The following is a 17,262-nucleotide window of genomic DNA, read 5'->3' as shown; positions in this document are numbered from 1 at the left end:
TGTCTTAAATTACAGAACAATACTCTATTTGAAAGATGTTCACACACTCAGATAAACCTTTGGATTGTCTGGGCCTAATTCTGAGGATAAAATAAATTCCAAGAGTAAAATTTTGAAGTGAAGAAGTTAGGGGTAGGGTTTCCAGAGCTTCTAATACTGTTCAAGGAATTTTAGTGGAAGCATCACTGGGAACAAAGTTAGTTTGCTACTAAGAATCAACTATTACACTCTCTTCTTGAGAAGGTCCTACAAATGGAAGTACTTTGACAACAGAAGATGGGGGACGACGACACGACAACAAAAACCCCCAACACATTATCCAGCCTTTTGATTTTTAAAAACAGATGTAACTCCCTGACCTAATTTCTAGTCCCAGACCCCTATTAATTTAAGAAGTTAATTTGAGAATGTGACTCAGTATGGTAAAGGACTTCAAATATGACAGTTCAGGACAACTCAGGGTGTGCCAAAAACTAATGCACAGTAAGAAATGTTTCTGTCTGCTTTATTTTAGGAACTGACATCTCCTCGCCTTATAAAAAGCCACCTACCGTATCGGTTTTTGCCATCGGACCTCCATAATGGCAATTCAAAGGTAAAAATGAAATGAAATCATCTTTGTTTAACTATATTGGCAACAGCTGTTTAAGTGTTTTGGGAAATGGAGGGAGGGAAAGCTTTCAATAAGATGATTTTTTTTTTTTCCCCCCACCCCGTCATAGGTAATATACATGGCTCGCAACCCCAAAGACCTGGTGGTGTCTTATTACCAGTTTCACCGCTCCCTAAGGACCATGAGCTACAGAGGAACGTTTCAGGAGTTCTGCAGAAGGTTTATGAATGACAAGTGTAAGGAGCTGTTCTCTCTGCACATGCTGTTACACATTTATTTTCATCTCTGCATTCCTTCTGCAAGTACAGAAATGAACTGGATAAAGGTGCATTTGTTTTGCATATACAGCAAGGAGGTTACCACAGATACAGTGCTGCGTGGGCTTAGATTTGTCCATGCAAACTGTGGCCATGCTTTGTAAATAATTGCCTCGCAGTATTTGACCCCATGGGCTCAGCAATGTTCCACTTAGGTCAAGCAAAACTCTGGTCTACTCTGTTACAATTCAGTTTGCAAGGTACCAGGTACCTTGTGAAAAGTGGTGAATGCTCCCAGCAGCATTTTATTTCAGTTGTAGCTCACTGTGCTTAGCTACTTCTCAGGAGTCTTTCTGTTCCTCAAGGGTCTTTCCCTGGTAATTTCTTTAATATTTTTATTTCATCCAAAAGATTTGTCCCTAGCAAGGTACCAGTTAACACACAAAAATCTCTAGTTTGCATGAGATTGATCTGGAGTACATCAGTAAGTTGAAGTGAGCCCCTGTAAGAAGGCAGTTGCAGGCTGCTGCTGTCTGAAAAATACACCACTATAATGAGAATACAATAACCTGCTATTGTGGTTTAACCCAGCCAGTAGCTAACACAACCACATGGCCAGTCACTCACTTTCTTCCCCACAGTGGGATAGGGGAGAGAATCAAAAAGGAAAAAAGTAAGACTCATGGGTTGAGATAAAGACAGTTTAATCAAACAGAAAAGGAAGATAATAAAAGAATATACAAAACAAGTGATGCACAGCACAGTATCTCACCACCCGAAGCTGATGCTCAGCTAGCTCCCAAGCTGCCCTGCCTCCCAGCCAATCCCCAGTTATATATGGAGCATGATGTCATATGGTATGGAATGTCCCTTTGGCCAATTTGGGTCAGCTGCCCTGGCCGTGTCTTCTCCCAGCTTCTTGGGTGCCCACCACCCTCTCCTTGGCCGGGCAGTGTGCGAAGCTGTGAAAAGTCCTTGACTGCTTTGCCACAACTGAAAACATCAGTGTTTTATCAACATTATTCTCATCCTAAATCCAAACCACAACACTAACCTGTGTTAGGAAGAAAATTATCCCAGCTGAAACTAGGACACCTGCTTTACAACGACTCATCAGCTGCTCACCCAGTAACTCCTTTGAGCAAGGGCTGTTTCATTATGCACACACCCACGGTGTTCCCACTCAGGCTGCATTGCAGCTCCATTGCACTAACTCAGTAAACTTACAAGGAGGACAAGCCCTGTGTTCTCACGTAACTGGCTGCTGCTGGGCTTTTTGCCAATGGATTGCCACACTTTCCAGCTAGTAAGAAGAAAAAATGTTACTGCCTTCTAATTTTCTACACAATCTTCTCTATAATACCTTCATGTTGACGTTAAGAATTCACCAGGCACCTTGTGCTCTGAGATCAGGATCTCCTCTAAATCCAGTGCAGCAAACTACCTTAACCTGGAATTTGGAGGAGTTGATGCTAAAGCAGCTGTATAATACTAAAGGGAAGAAAAAAGTAAAAGTCCACCAGTGGAAGTTATTTAACAGGCCTTAAAAACATTTGCTACTTTCTCCTGCACATTTGTGCAGGGAGGGTAAATGCTCTCCTTCCACTCCAGCCCACCTTCAGCTTTTTCTTTTGCATTCCCTGAGAATGGGATGTTTGTAGACCATGATCAGGAGCTTCTGGACTGGAGACATATGAAAGATGCATTAGGAGGAAGATTCTGTACTTTTCTTTTCATATAAGTATCCCAAGAGTTATTTATATCTTCATTTTATAGCAGCTAGCTGATTTATCACAACCTCCCAGAGTCAATAAAACATCACAGCATGTTCTGTGTCCATAATTGTGCTAATGGAGTGTTTTGTAATACAGTAAATTTAGCATTTAGCTAAATGTTTGCATCTCATGGAAGCAATGCAGCAGCAAAAAAAAAACCTTCATAAGAAGTCAAAGTACTGCTAGAGGGAGAAGCACTGAGCCCAAATGACACAATCCCACTCTTTCTACCCCTCCTTATACCTGACCATCTTGAAACAAATTCAATGCATGTTAGCTATATTGTTATACAGTTGGATAGGGATTAGTCTGGAATGTGCTAATTATTTGGCATTATACTCTAAAGCTTAAGCGAATTTCTTAGATAAAGCATAGGTAAACTCTGCTAATGTAATCTTAGTGGATTCTTGCCCTGTACTATTAAGAGCAGCTAGGAACACTTTTTGCTTGACTGATGTGTTAGTTTCATGCGTCAGTTTCTTTAGGGATATATGGAATGGGAATAACAAAAATGGAATTTTCCCAATGCCTTTATAAAAATTGAAAATGAATCAGCTGACTAAAATTATTTTCCTATGAAACTGACCTCTTTGTCCATTGAAAATGTTCCAGTTACCAAAATTAAACAATTCTTTTCCAAAAGGAAAAGGTGGTTTCAAAATACAAAACTAAAAAGTTGAATATTTTTCTATGGTGGTTTTGTTGAAAAGATAAAATTGACCAAAAAAATTTTGGGAAAGAATGTGAAAAACTGCTCAACATATTTGCTTAACATATTTTGCCTTGTTTATCTGAAGTACTTTGGGGGAACTTATCACTGATAACAAAGAAATTTGCAGAATGCATTTCTCTTTGGGTTGTCTTTCTCGTAATATTAGCAGCAAAAGACATTCTCCAGATAATAAATGCCAGTGTCTGAACCTCTGCTAGACACACATAAATTGACTGAATCAGTGCAAATGTGGACTTTATCAGAGAAGTGAAAAACAAAGGAGGAAAGTTTTAGGGGGAGAGGTGAGGCTTCCAGTAACCACTGCCTCAGCAGTGCTGGGAGCAGAAGCCCCCCAGCGCAGCACCTCAGCTTCTCTTCAAATCCTAAACCCCACACAGCTGATATGGGGAACTGAAGACAAGCTGCTGCTGGTACACAGGAGGTAGGAGGCTTTTCATTGTTGGCAAAACCTGCACACTGGGCCTGCCCACAACTTGTGATGTGTGGGAAGTGCCCCATCACATCACTCTAAGCTCTTGGGAGCACCCCAGGGGCATCTGGTGATAGTCTGGATTTATTGTGTAACTGAGATAATTGATAACAGTATAACTGAAACTGTTCTGGCATAGCTACAGAAGTTGTGTGGAAGTGGTCAGAAAATAACAATAGAAGCGAATAGGTCTTAGATTTTAGTGTGTGTGTGTGTGAGGATGTAATAATAAATGGAATATTCTGTCAGCACATCGTATGTTTTTGGGAATGACCCTGAGGCATTTTTATAGGTCCTGTTTCCTCAATACTTGTCTAATTAAGAAAAGACAATGGTTGTTAGCAATTCTTCATCTGTAATAGAGGATGCTCTCTGGAACTGTCCACGAATGCTGTATCTGGCTTCTAAGTGAAGGAAGCTGCAGTGTGTTAGGTTAATTGCAAGAATTCACACAGGTTGAAGCCACTGAAAGTTTGCCTTCTGCAAAGCTATCTGCAACTTTTATTTTGGCTCAATTTCCACTCAACAGTCATATCCCTCATGAAATATGGTGGTATATGCAGTTGAACATTTTATCTTTATGGTGAGTTAGTTCTTCTGAATATTCCAAACTGATAGAAAAACACTTTTTTAATTAAGTTCCTTGCTGTGCATGGCGATGGGTTAAAACTAGACACAGTTCTCCTGGGGCTATGAACCACTCCAGTTAATTTATTTACCTCCTTTTTTTTTTCTTTTTTGAAGAGGGATTAATAACAAAAACGGTCATTTTCCTCATGCCAATCATAATGTCTTTGTAGTAGGGTATGGTTCGTGGTTTGAACACGTGCAAGAGTTTTGGGAACATCACATGGATGCCAATGTACTTTTTCTCAAGTATGAAGATATGCATAAGGTAGGTTAGATGTAGCAAAAAGGTGTTTTACATTTAGCATTGTAGTGTTTAAAATGCTAAAGTACAAAATTTGCTTCTTATATCTGTATTTGGGCTCCCTAATGTCTGATACCTTTTTTAAAGCGCTGGCATTCAATAGCTACTACAGACGTCAGCAGTTTCATAAACCTAGTAATTTACTCAGGAATCTGCCTGCATCCATGGGCACTAAACTACTCATAGAGAAGACAGAGATGTGTAACTGTTCAGTGCTGGCTACATTCAGCCCTGGGCATTCATTTAGAAGAAGTATCTTGCTGTGTGTGCTGTATTAATGAGAAAAAAGTATATCATCAGTGTTTTGTCCCATATATTTGGCATTTATTCTGATTATTTGGTTGTTCTTACTGTCTTCTGTGAAACAATGTTGAAAACAATTAGGGATGATCATGTACATAAGGTGAAAGTAGTTATTGGGTCCTTACAGTATGCTGGCTAATAAATCCACTTTATTCAGAAATTTAGTGAAAATACTGCATAGAACATTGGTTTCCATTTCCTATTGCAATAATATATTTTTAAGAATTAATGAAAATACTTCAAAATGTTTATTTGACTGGAAAATTAATGCAAACATAGGAAAAACCCAGCTCTTATCTCTAAACCTACAAAAAGGCAAAATCAAGGTAGAGCTCAGTAAAGCTGGGTAAATTACAATTGTAGCTTTACTGAGCCTTCTGATGGAATGGGATGCTAAAAGAAGATGTAATACAATCAGAATAATTTAAAAAGTTTAGCAGAAATTATTTCAAACCCATGGGTTTGAATAATGATGTGTTCCTAGCTGTTCTCAATGATGGATGCTACTGAAAGCTGGTGGCGTCGCAGTGTCTTTCTGCATCCTGATAAATGTTGCTATTTTGTCCTTGCAACTCCAGAATTGTACTCGTACTGAGGAACCATGGAGTTCTGGATATGTAAATTAATGACTGTTTATTTTCAGAGGCCACCTCACTAGATCCTTTCTGTCTACGTGAATGCAGTCCCAGAAGCTAACAAAGAAGGAAGGGCTGTTTTAACATTTGTAGTCGTTTATTTTACCAAGATCAAAATCAAAGTAACTTAATTCCTCCAAAATATATTTGTATTCCAAAGTGATCAGTTAAGGGTATGGTGTTGTCTGAAGTGGGAATCATCACAATTACTTTGCAGTTCCTCTTTCTAATATTTGAAGAGGTGAGCTTATGTGACCGTGTTCTCTGCCAACCTGTCTGACTGTAATTATTTGGAATGGGTCTATTTTCAGCAAGTTGGAAGGTGGCAAAATTTTAAGACAACAGTTTTCTACAACTTCTGCATTTGTATTTTTCACACTCATAGAATCATAGAATCACGGAATGGTTTGGGTTGGAAGGGACCTCAAAGATCATCTAGTTCCAACCCCCCTGCCATGGGCAGGGACACCCTCCACTAGACCACGTTGCCCAAAGACCCATCCGACCTGGCCTTGAACACTTCCAGGGAGGGGGCATCCACAACTATGGATATAGGATATGGATATATCATCAGGATAAAACCTATTTTGAACTATTTAATTCATTTTAAAAAGGTCACTTAAAATATTGTAAAATAAACTATTTTTAAATACTCTCTTACAGGACCTAGCAACAATGGTTGAGCAACTGGTGAGGTTCTTGGGAGTTTCTTACGACAAAGCACAGTTGGAATCCATGGTGGAACACTGTCATCAACTCATTGATCAGTGCTGTAATGCAGAAGCACTTCCCGTTGGCAGGGGTATGTTTAAAACCCACAGTAAAACTCTTATTGTGGAAGTTGCAAGAAGCAGCTGACAACTTAGTAACCTCCAGGATGCGTTAAGATGTTGTCAAAATATTGCTATGTAAATGAGGGGAGGAAACTGACTGTTGGTGCAATTTTGGAGTTTGTTTGTTTTGAAATAAAGTTAGGTAGAAGTGACTAAAAGAGTGGAAACATCCAAGATCAACAGTGTATATTCAGCACCACGCAAACCACTCCATTAGGGAGTCTTTGGCTCATTTCAACGGATTGAGCGATTCATGCTGAGAAGACTGTACTGTTCCTTCTGACCTTTGGCGTGTCAAAGCCCACGCAATTTCATACAGTTTATTCTGGCCTAAGCCCTTGTGTTTAAGTATATCAGATTTTCTAGAATAGCAGATAATTCTAATTTGAAGGCATCAAATGACAAGGAGCTGTAGTTTTCCTTATAAGCTTTTTCTTTTCATTGTCTACCTCAGCTGTTTAAAATGTGTTTAACTTCTAGATGTTTATTCTGGTGAGGTCTTTCTCTAGGAACCTGAAGTGCCCTTTAAACTGCTGATACATCTTTCCTTTGTTAATGTCAAGAAATCAAGTCCTTTCTCAGTCTTCCTTCTGATAAGCATAAAAGAGTGATCTCAGTAAGGCTCCCTCAAATTTTTTTCTGTAGGCTGCTTTACAGCATTTAACAGCTCTTTTTAAAAATGAGGGCATAAGATTAAGATGGAGAATTCGTATGTCAGCCTCACAAATGCCTTAGCCAGGCATAAAATCATTTTATCCACTGATTTAATACAGTTTAACTGGAACCTTCTCTCCCTGTCTCCCTTGGTTGTCTGTCCATGGCCACATAAGCACTTTTTGCTACAGCATCATACATGAAGCATCTGTCATTTTTCACGGCCACAAAGACTTTTCAGTGGAACTAATTTGCAGGTTCCTGTCCCTTGCTCAGCGAGCATGACCTGAATGCTTTGTTCTTAGGTTTCTATGTAGGAGCCCTTTCCATACTACCCCTCTCAGCCAACCTTCTTGTTATCTGCAGGTTTTATCAGCTGTAATTTTTATAATTATTTTCAAATCTCTGATAAAAATACTGAATATCATCAGTCCTTCATGACCACTAATTTTAAGTGAGCTAGTTGTTTATTCATTTATCATGCATTTTGTTGATGTCATATAGTTCTCTTAAAAGCCACTAAAATCACATGCTTTACAAAAGTCTATTGTATCTTTGCATTCACCTTTAATCAGTCAAACTGTAATCTTACCAACACTCAGGTTTGTTGGAGAGCAAGTTTGTTTTCCCATGAAAGCAGGTTCACTGATACTCTCTACTACCTTTGTGTCTTTCTTGGCAGAGCCTTATGCCGGTTCTCCATTACTCAGCTCAGACTGTTGTCAGAGTAACTGACCCAGGATAACTTATCCTGTTTGTATGTTGGCACAAACATTTCAGTATGTCATACTTGGAAAAAAGGCATTGCTCACACCTCCTTGCTGATATCTGTGACTTTGCACACCTGGTATGGAAAGGCTGTTAGTGCAGTGCGTTATGTAGGGGCCTACACGCTCCAGTTACTGCAGTAGGACCTGGAAGCCAGGTTCCTATGGGCAGTTCTCTGTCCTAACTGTGATATGGCACCTCTTTTTGCCCCAGTTCACTTTTGTTATGGTAAATGATGACTTCTTGAAATAACTTATCTCAAGTTTGCTGGCTGGAGGTAAGATTCTGGTGAAGACAAGGGAGTTTGTAGCTTCACTGAGAGACCTAATATATTCCCTATAGTTTCTGGTAGTCTCCACTGAATGGTGTGTTTTCCTGCTTTTAGTTATCTTGCTTTCAACTCCCACCCTACCCTCCCCTTACTACTTCAAACTCAAAATTCTGCATGTAATACAACTTCTATCTTGTGTGCAAACAACAGACAGTCTCATTTGCAGTAGGATTTTAAGGCACGTTGCCTAGCTGGTTACGAACCCACTTCTCTGCTATGATGACAAGATCACAAAATAATGAGTCTGGTAAGACATCCTGAGGGCCTTGATTAAAGTGTTCCATGTCAGTGCCAGATTTTACAAACAACAGAGCCACATTCTCCTCCATTGACTTGCATGAAGTAACACAGACCCCCTGGATTTGTTCCTAACCTCCACAATCTGGAGATGTGTGGAGCAGCAGCACTGGTACGTGCTATGCACAGCCCAAATCCCCGCTCCTTGTCCAGTGAAAGGCAGTTGTGAAAGAAAGGTGAAGTGGTAATACAAGAGAAAAGGGAACAGAGCTGCTGTTAAGACCTGCCACAGACAGAAAGGTCAACTCCTGTCTCTGCTGGCCAGTTCATCTCCATCCATTTTTATCCAGATTTTATCCGCTTTTGCTGCATGCACTGTTCTGTATGTGGCATTAGTGGTCGTTCTGTAGTGGAGCCTGCAAACCCCGACTTGAGGGTCAGAGCCTCTTATTTATACCGTCTGCAAATCTTTCAAAAAGCAGCCTCCATTTTGTAATGGAGAAGGAAGGGAGCTACAGCAGTTAATGTAATATTTTGTCATTTGTTCACTGTGTGCTTTTTATTAAAAATATCCTTATTTTGAATTTCTTTTGTTCGCTGTCTCTGGCTTTTACAATATTTTGTTACTTCAGAATGCGGCTTCATTAACAGTGCTTTGTTCCTTCTCTGTTTGTTTCTGTGACAAAGAATGGTGGCAATAACATGACAGCTTATTGTAATTTGTTTCAAATATTTTTAATTTGTCATTAGTTACATTTACTTTATTATTTTGCTTTATTTTAGTTCTTCATTTTTTTTCTTTTAGCACATTGATCTTTACTCTGAAGATAACCCTGAGCTGCTGTGAAAGCAGAACAATGATTAGATATGTTACTTATATTTGACTCTTATCACATCATAATTTACACAGTTGCATGATTCAAATCATAAACCAGGTGGGTGACTTTTTGACAAGCTATCGATTCATATGGTAAAAAAAAAAAGTTACAAATAATCCATTCCATGTGTCCTTTATAAAACTTGTCATTTGTCCATACGTGTTGTTAAGGAGATTCAGAAATAAAAGGCTTATCTTACCCAAGCAGAGCAAGAAAATGTTTTATTATCGTTATTGAAAGGGAAATACAGGCTTTTATGTTTCATGCTGTATTTTATGCAATTATAGTTGCCAGAGCAAAACTGAAATCAGTATCAGATGTTTATGATTACAAGCATTTTCTTAATGGCTTTTTTATACAGTAGAAATTAGGTGAAAACAATAAATGATGCATTTTCAGTCAGTTTCAGGTTCTTTTGATCTCTGGATCCTGAAAAAAAAAAAACAGAACACTATCATACCTTCAGGTGTCAAAGCAAAATCCCAATTTCATAAAACGGCCCTTGCCACACATACTATACCATCATGTTAATATGTAATTTGTAGATGTTTCAGACAGTTTTGTCTTTGGACTCAATTATAGAGTTGCTGCATAAAAGCAATGGTAATTAAATTAAATGGGTATTCTTCTTATGCATCAAATGCATAATTAAGCTCCCTGCATGTAGTTTTGTTCTTGCTGTTATGATTAAACTCTCTGGTAGCACAGTCCCAATTCTCCTTTCATTTATTCCAGCTGAACAAGCCTGGATTTTGTCTTTATTTATATCCAACATAAATGAGAAGAGAATTGGGCCTCTCAGTCTGGTTACTGCATGGGGCTTATTCACCAACAAGTAACCCTGGCTGACTTTGAGTTAAATAAATTTGGGGCTGCAGTGAAACAGTGATTAAAGGGGCTGCAGCCTTTGACTAGTTCAGCATCATCATCAGGTTATGTCCTTAGTTGGGTTCAGTAGAGGAGAAGAATATAAGGAAAAAGTGTTCGAAGTCCATGCTGTGTCCACCAAAAGCTTCCTATTCCTTGTGTACAAAATTAAAATTCAAATGGCACAAACTGGGTGCATGGCACTTGTTCTCTTCTATAGATAAAATCTAGGCACTCATATTTAACATATAATTCTCTCCATATTGAGAAATGTAAATTCATTTGTTGAACTTTAAACATAAAATAATAGAAATTAGGAATGATGATATTACATCTCAATAATCAGAATTCAATAATTGGTTTAATATTCCACATTCCATGTACCTTTTGGATGGTTCTCTAACCAGTGTATGCTGAAGGCATGGGAATTTTGAAATGTATTATTGTTAGCTATTGGAATTATTAAACAGTCATAGTTTGCAATAAAACCAGAAATCTACTTTTAAATGAACACCCAAACCAAAATCTGTATTCATTTCTGATTAAGGCTAGAGCAAAATCTCACAAAAATCTGAATTCTTGTATAATACTCGGCTGGTGCAGATGACAAGGTGTATGGTACTTTTTCTAAGGCGTTGCAAGGGTTGTAGCAGGGGAATTGGGTAAGGCAATGAACAGCCTTAGGTCTCATTGACCTAGCAATCAAAGCTAAGACTGATTAGCATCTCACAGATGATACTTGGTGCCCTGCACAATTAGACTGTAGAGATTTGGTGTCCTGTTAATGTCCTGCTCTCTGACTTGTGTTCCTTCTCTGTGTTCCAGGACGAGTTGGGCTATGGAAAGACATCTTCACTGTTTCAATGAATGAGAAATTTGATTTAGTTTATAAACAGAAGATGGGAAAATGTGACCTCACATTTGATTTTTATTTATAAAAAATGCATGCATATGATATCCAAATATAGCTAGAAGTGCTTTATGCATTCATTTATTACCTGCTGGACAAACTACTGTAGCTATTATGTGTAACAAGATTTAAAGAAAGAAAAACAATCTAAGTAAACCATATCAGATACAATTATCTTTGATCCTAAACAGCTGTTGATCTTCTAGTATTTTAATCCTTTGTCCACATGCAAGAACTTCTTAGACAATACTAGAATATTCAGCTGTTATGGAATGTATTATATACGTATAAGGTATGTATCATATATGCAACTAGAATGTACACCTTTTCAGCCCCACATTGATTATTTAATGTGTTTTATAAAAGCTTTTCACTAGAACCGAAATAAATGTCCGTAAACCAAATAAAAAAATATTTCAGAGGGAAGCAAGTAACAGGCCAAAACTGTATGCTAGAATGATCTCAGGGGTTAATCGTCACATTTATTTTTATAGCAGGTATATCAAGTATAAATAAATCCCATTCCAAAATAGTAACTGATCAAAGTGGGGTTCACATTAGGTTCTGCACACCCTTACCTGTATAATTTGAGTAGGTTCTGTGCACTGGCATACTCTGCAAGACAGGCCTTGTTAGGAAATATAGCTATGACCCTCACTCTGATCCCAAAACCCACCCATACTTTCATGGATGACAGCACACAGCTGTCATCCTGATGGATGAAGTTCAGCTCCATGCCGAAGGTCAGCAAACAGAAGTTTCTTAAGCCCCCAACTCTTAACAGTCCCTCAAAATGCAGCTAAAAGCAAGGCATGTGCTGCAGGGTCGGTCTTGAGGAATCAATCTCTGACCCACGTCACTTCCCACATAGATGTGAATTTCACCCATTAGATACAGAAAGAGAAGATAAGGTGCTGGATATCCTCTAGTTCCACTAAAAGTTAAGGGTGCTCAGCACTGTTCATGGTTTGTGCTACTGGACTCCACTAGACCAAAGTGGAAGATGAATATACATGCCAGTGGAAGCAGGCAGAGGGAATGGCAGCGCTGAAGGAAGAGAGTTTAAAAATATGCCACGAGGTGGGAGTATTGCACAAATATTCATGCAGAATACGGTTACAGTAATTGTTAGCCATGACTAGTCTGGATTATAATCAAGATTGAAGTTCATTTCTGTATCTTTTTTTATTCTCTACAACAGGTACACAAACAGCCTGAAGCAGGCTACAGTCACTAGTATACTCTCCAGAATTATTATTCTGTTAGGTAATGACATCTCTGCTTTTTAGGTTCTCAGCTGCAGGAGGCCCATTTTTGCTAGTCAAATATTCAGGCTCACCAAAAGCCGTGAGGAAGGACTAGCAGATTTTTAGTGTTTCAGTTCTGTTGGGCAACTAACTGTCAGTTCAGCAACTGGCAAGTGGTGTAGCATGATGTGGCTTGACAGCACTTTTCCTTGTATATTTGTGAGTGAAAATGCTTTCAGTGAAATTTTATTTCTATTTTTATATTTTTAGTACTGTATGAATATTAAGCACTACACATTATACTTCTGTGCTTGCTTGCTTATTGAATAAAAGATGTGTTCCATGCATTGTGGTTTGCTCATTTTCTAGACCTCCTATTCAGGCCAGGTAGTCTTAGTACAAGCCAGAGATCCTCCCTCTCCCCTACCCGCACCTCCTAACTTCAGACAGAAGAACCACAGAAGGATGACATCAACTCAAACCACCATCTGACCCAATAAGCAGTCTCTGACAGCCTGTGAAAGAGTACAACAGGGAGCACAGAACTCTGTGAGCATCTTTGTGTTTCGTAGCCCTCCACAGGGTTTTCTTCCCCTTCAATACCCTTTCTTCCAGGTATTGACAGCATCCCATGGCGGTGAGTTCTTCATCTAAATACACGCTATATGATAAAGGACTCATTTGCTTAGAGACTGCCACCAGATAGTGTAATTTAGTGTTCCTTTGGTCTTGCATTATGACAGATGATACACAGTCACTGTTCAATCCACGCAAGATTTTACACCATTTTATCTTGTGCCTCTTGGGCAACTTCATGCTGAGGAGTCCTACTAGTCTCTGTTATACAGGAGACTAAAACCCGGTAACTACAAGAAGCTGTGTGAAGACAGGAGTGGGATGATTCCTTCCTGCTACAGAGGAAGACAAAATCTCCCCACAGTTCCTGCAGATTAAAGTCAGAAGAAAATTTCATTAGCACCAAAAATCTACTTAAGTCATTTAATCCTGAGGACATATGAGCAATACATCCTTACCAGCTGCCTAAAAGGTTTCTTGCATTTCTGCAGATACCAGGGAATCCTACTCCAGTTCCCAGGCACAGCCTGTCTCCTTTGCTACAGAAGATGACCACCCTGCAGCCCCCAAAGCCAAAAATGTTCTAGGGCCACGTTTTTAACAGCCAGGTGTATACACATGCCGTTGCCAAACTGAGCCTGTGCAGAGGGCCACCAGCTACCAGGCTGGAGGCGGAACTGCTAGTTTGGCCAAAAAAAAACCCCATTTCATTATCGTAGAGAGTAACATCCTCTGTGACAATCTGCTGTGCACCTACTGCTATGCCGGTGCTCCTTGTCTTAGACAACAGTTGCAGTGTGGCAGGAATCTGCTTTCTAGGACCAGAAAGACTGTCCTCAGCCAGAGCTATTCTTTCCTACTCGACTCCATTGACTGCTGTGCTATTAGGTGAAATTCATCCAAAAGTCTGGTCAAATCCCATTCCCACATAAACCATGCTGAAATTCTGCCTTTGGATCTCTGGTCCTTGAAAGCATTTCAGTCTTTCTGTTAAAATCCGTAGGTAGTAAGCTCCTTCCTATCTTGACAACTTGGACTTTCAGGACTCAGCCAAATGTCACCATGATTCTCTCCATCCAAACACAGACACCCCTTGGCCAAGTGCCCTGAATTGTCTCTGAAGAGAATGCCTCCTGGATAAAAATACACTGTAAATGAAGAACAAAAATTACCAGAGAAGCAAGAGAATGATTTTTTTCTCCCCTCAGCACTCAAATTCAGTAAGCTGCTTCTGCTGAGGAAACTGCTGCAAAGTCAGCGCGCTAGCAAGATTTGTCAGTTACGCAGCTGGTAGCCCATTTAGTGATACAAATCGGCAAGACGGGGAGGATTTGGATGGCTTCACTGCAACGCTGTTTCAGCTCACTAACAGGTAACCCTGTTTCCTGTAAAGCACTGAGTACCTTCAGCGTTACCTCCCACCAACCCTCATTGGCCGTATACCTTCATGGATATACCAAATATATCACCTCACAGGATCAGTACTTCACTAAGCAGGTGCACATAGAATCATAGAATAGTTTGGGTTGGAAGCGACCTCAAGGATCATCCAATTTCAACCTCCCTGCCATGGGCAGGAACACCCTCCACTAGACCAGGTTGCTCAAAGCCCCATCCAACCTGGCCTTGAACACTTCCAGGGAGGGGGCAGCCACAGCTTCTCTGGGCAACCTGTTCCAGTGCCTCACCACCCTCACTGTAAAGAATTTCTTTCTAACATCTCATCTAAATCGACCCTCTTTTAGTTTAAACCCATTACCCCTTGTCCTATCACTCCATGCCCTTGTAAACAGTCCCTCTCCAGCTTTCTTGTAGGCCCCCTTTAGGTACTGGAAGGCAGCTATAAGGTCTCCCTGGACCCTTCTCGTCTCCAGGCTGAACAACCCCAACTCTCTCAGCCTGTCCTCATAGGAGAGGTGCCCCAGCCCTCTGATCATCTTTGTGGCCTTCCTCTGGACTCACTCCAACAGCTCCATGTCTTTCCTGTGCTGGGGCCCCCAGAGCTGGATGCAGTACTCCAGGTGGGGTCTTACCAGAGCGGAGTAGAGGGGCAGGATCACCTCCCTCAACCTGCTGGTCACGATTCTTTTGATGCAGCCCAGGACACGGTTGGCTTTCTGGGCTGCAAGCGCACACCGCCAGCTCATGTTGAGCTATTCATCAACCAACACCCCCAAGTCCTTCTCCTCAGGGCTGCTCTCAATCCATTCTCCACCCAGCCTGTAGTTGTGCTGGGGATTGCCCCGACCCACGTGCAGGACCTTGCACTTGGCCTTGTTGAACTTCATGAAGAAGTACTTGAAAGGCCTTAGCTGTAAGGCTCCCAGAAAGCCCCAGGGCTGTGCTGAGCACCAACGTGGCTCCCTGCGGCTTCAGTTGGTGGGGTGCCTCAAATGCCAGCAGCATTAAGAGGCTTGCCTCCAAAGTGTTAACATGAAGGAACTGAGGGGAAACTAATCTAGATAAGAAATATTTGCACGGTTTTGTATATAAAAGGTTTAAGTGTTCATTGCAGTGAAGCTGGGCAGTAAAGACAAGAAAGCTAATGAGTAACCATTAAAGATTCACAGCGCTTTTGTATAAGCAACACAACACGGCACCAATAGCTCTGGCAATAATTATAAAGATTTATAGGCTGGAGTCACCATTATTATAAGCCATTCAGTCTTGCCTGGGCTATAAATAACGCCACTCAGTAGCTACCAGCAAAGGTTTAGAGGGAGGATTAAGGAACAGCATTTGCCTCTCCAGTCAAAAGAAAAAGGCTACACAGAGATTCAGCTGAATCAAATAATATTAACAAAAAAAAAATCCCAAACTCAGTGACCACACTCAGGGGAATGACACAGTACAGAAATGATGATATCTCTGCCGGTGTGCTCACTACATAATCTATTTGATTTCTTTACCGCAGGATCTGCAGACTGGTGTCCTCTAGTGTTTGAATTATAAAACATATGCAGATGAGTGTTTTCTGCTACCCGTCATGGTGTATATCACACAGATAGAACAGAAATAATTGCAACCAATAATCAGCTTCATTCTGGCAACAGAAAGGGAGTCTGCAAAAAGGAACACCTTCATTTAAAAAAACCAACTTACCCAGATTTTGGCATAATGAGGATTAGAGCTCAAGTGCCAAGTCATACTCCAGAGAAAACGGCTGTTCTTCAGGGAGTGGCAAGGAAGTCGACAACGCTGATACCACTCTGCCCTGGTCAATCTGCATATAAATCACCCCTCTAAAAGATGGGAGAGCAACGGCAAATTCTGCAGGCAGATGGGAACAACGCCTCTTTCCAGCTCTCAGGCTTGAATGATACATAGGTGTGTGTAAACCCAGTGTCCTTCTGAAAACGTCTGAGCTGTGTGGTCTTTAAAAATGAATGTGAGAAAAGTTTACAAAAACGCAGGGCAATTTTCTGTACTTTAGGATCCCAACATGTGGGAATTACCATTAGCAGTGTAGGACTCCTTACCATAAACTGGTTTTGGAAACAGTGAAGCTGTTTACATCAATTGAATATAGAAAGGAGAAGCCTTTGTACTCCCTGCTAATGCAGGAACCTAAATGAGGTTCCTGTGGTAAGCTGTGCTGTGTCAGAATTATTTTTCTGGACTTTGCCACCTCATCAATGATTAAAAGTGTAAAGCCACGCAACAACTTTTGCTGGAGTTCTCACTGCACACAGATGACAAGCCCTGGCAACGCACACTAGAGTAGTTTTAGAAGCTACCACCTCCAGCTGTCCACTCTGCCTGTCTGCCAGAAATGGCCACCATGGAGGAGAGACAGCAGAAGCAAATGCGTACTGGCTCCTCAGCTGCTGTAATTTACAGGCTGACATACTAACTTAAACTGATATAGATGGTGGTTTCAGATAATAGGCTGATTCGTGAACTGCAGTTGCAAGGAGCCATAGCATGTCCTCGGGTGCTGCCCTGGCTTGGAGGTGATCTCCCCAAGTCCTTGTCAGAGCTCTTCTGCAAGAGCTCTGCAATCAGCCAAAGGCAGTCTCTACTTGGGAACAGTCCATTTCACATATGGACCGGGTGTCACCTGTGAAAGATGGTCTAGAAAGATGGAATCATGTCCTTCAGCAAGAAGGGGAGACAGATCCACACTGTCACATGGAGTGAATTAACTAAAACCCATTTTTGGAAGGAATACGGTTTTGTAGGAGGGAGTGCTGCAATAAGACATGCTGTGTGACAGCATGCAAGATGCAGAAAGAACGGTAACGT

The 17,262-nt window shown here is 40.6% G+C and overlaps 1 protein-coding gene across 2 annotated transcripts in view; it reads left to right on the top strand.

Moving 5' to 3' along the window:
* Nucleotides 1-12,788, top strand: part of SULT4A1 (sulfotransferase family 4A member 1) — a 32,704-nt gene extending 19,916 nt beyond the window's left edge. The window contains exons 3-8 of one of the 2 annotated variants that reach the window (XR_008574685.1): nucleotides 515-595; nucleotides 723-849; nucleotides 4,648-4,742; nucleotides 6,380-6,518; nucleotides 9,345-9,474; nucleotides 11,110-11,244. Coding sequence is in view for 1 of the 2 variants with exons in the window: in XM_054810219.1 (XP_054666194.1) it covers nucleotides 515-595; nucleotides 723-849; nucleotides 4,648-4,742; nucleotides 6,380-6,518; nucleotides 11,110-11,222 (555 nt within the window). In the remaining variant the exon portion in view is untranslated. Of the gene's footprint in view, nucleotides 1-514; nucleotides 596-722; nucleotides 850-4,647; nucleotides 4,743-6,379; nucleotides 6,519-9,344; nucleotides 9,475-11,109 lie in introns of both variants that reach the window. The other variant, XM_054810219.1, reaches the window with a different exon arrangement.
* Nucleotides 12,789-17,262: the final 4,474 nt, after the last annotated feature.

The sequence above is a fragment of the Grus americana genome, chromosome 1, assembly GCF_028858705.1.
Source record: "Grus americana isolate bGruAme1 chromosome 1, bGruAme1.mat, whole genome shotgun sequence".
Taxonomy (NCBI): domain Eukaryota; kingdom Metazoa; phylum Chordata; class Aves; order Gruiformes; family Gruidae; genus Grus; species Grus americana.
The sequence above is the reverse complement of the archived record's forward strand: the minus strand, read 5'-3'. Positions and strand labels throughout refer to the sequence as shown.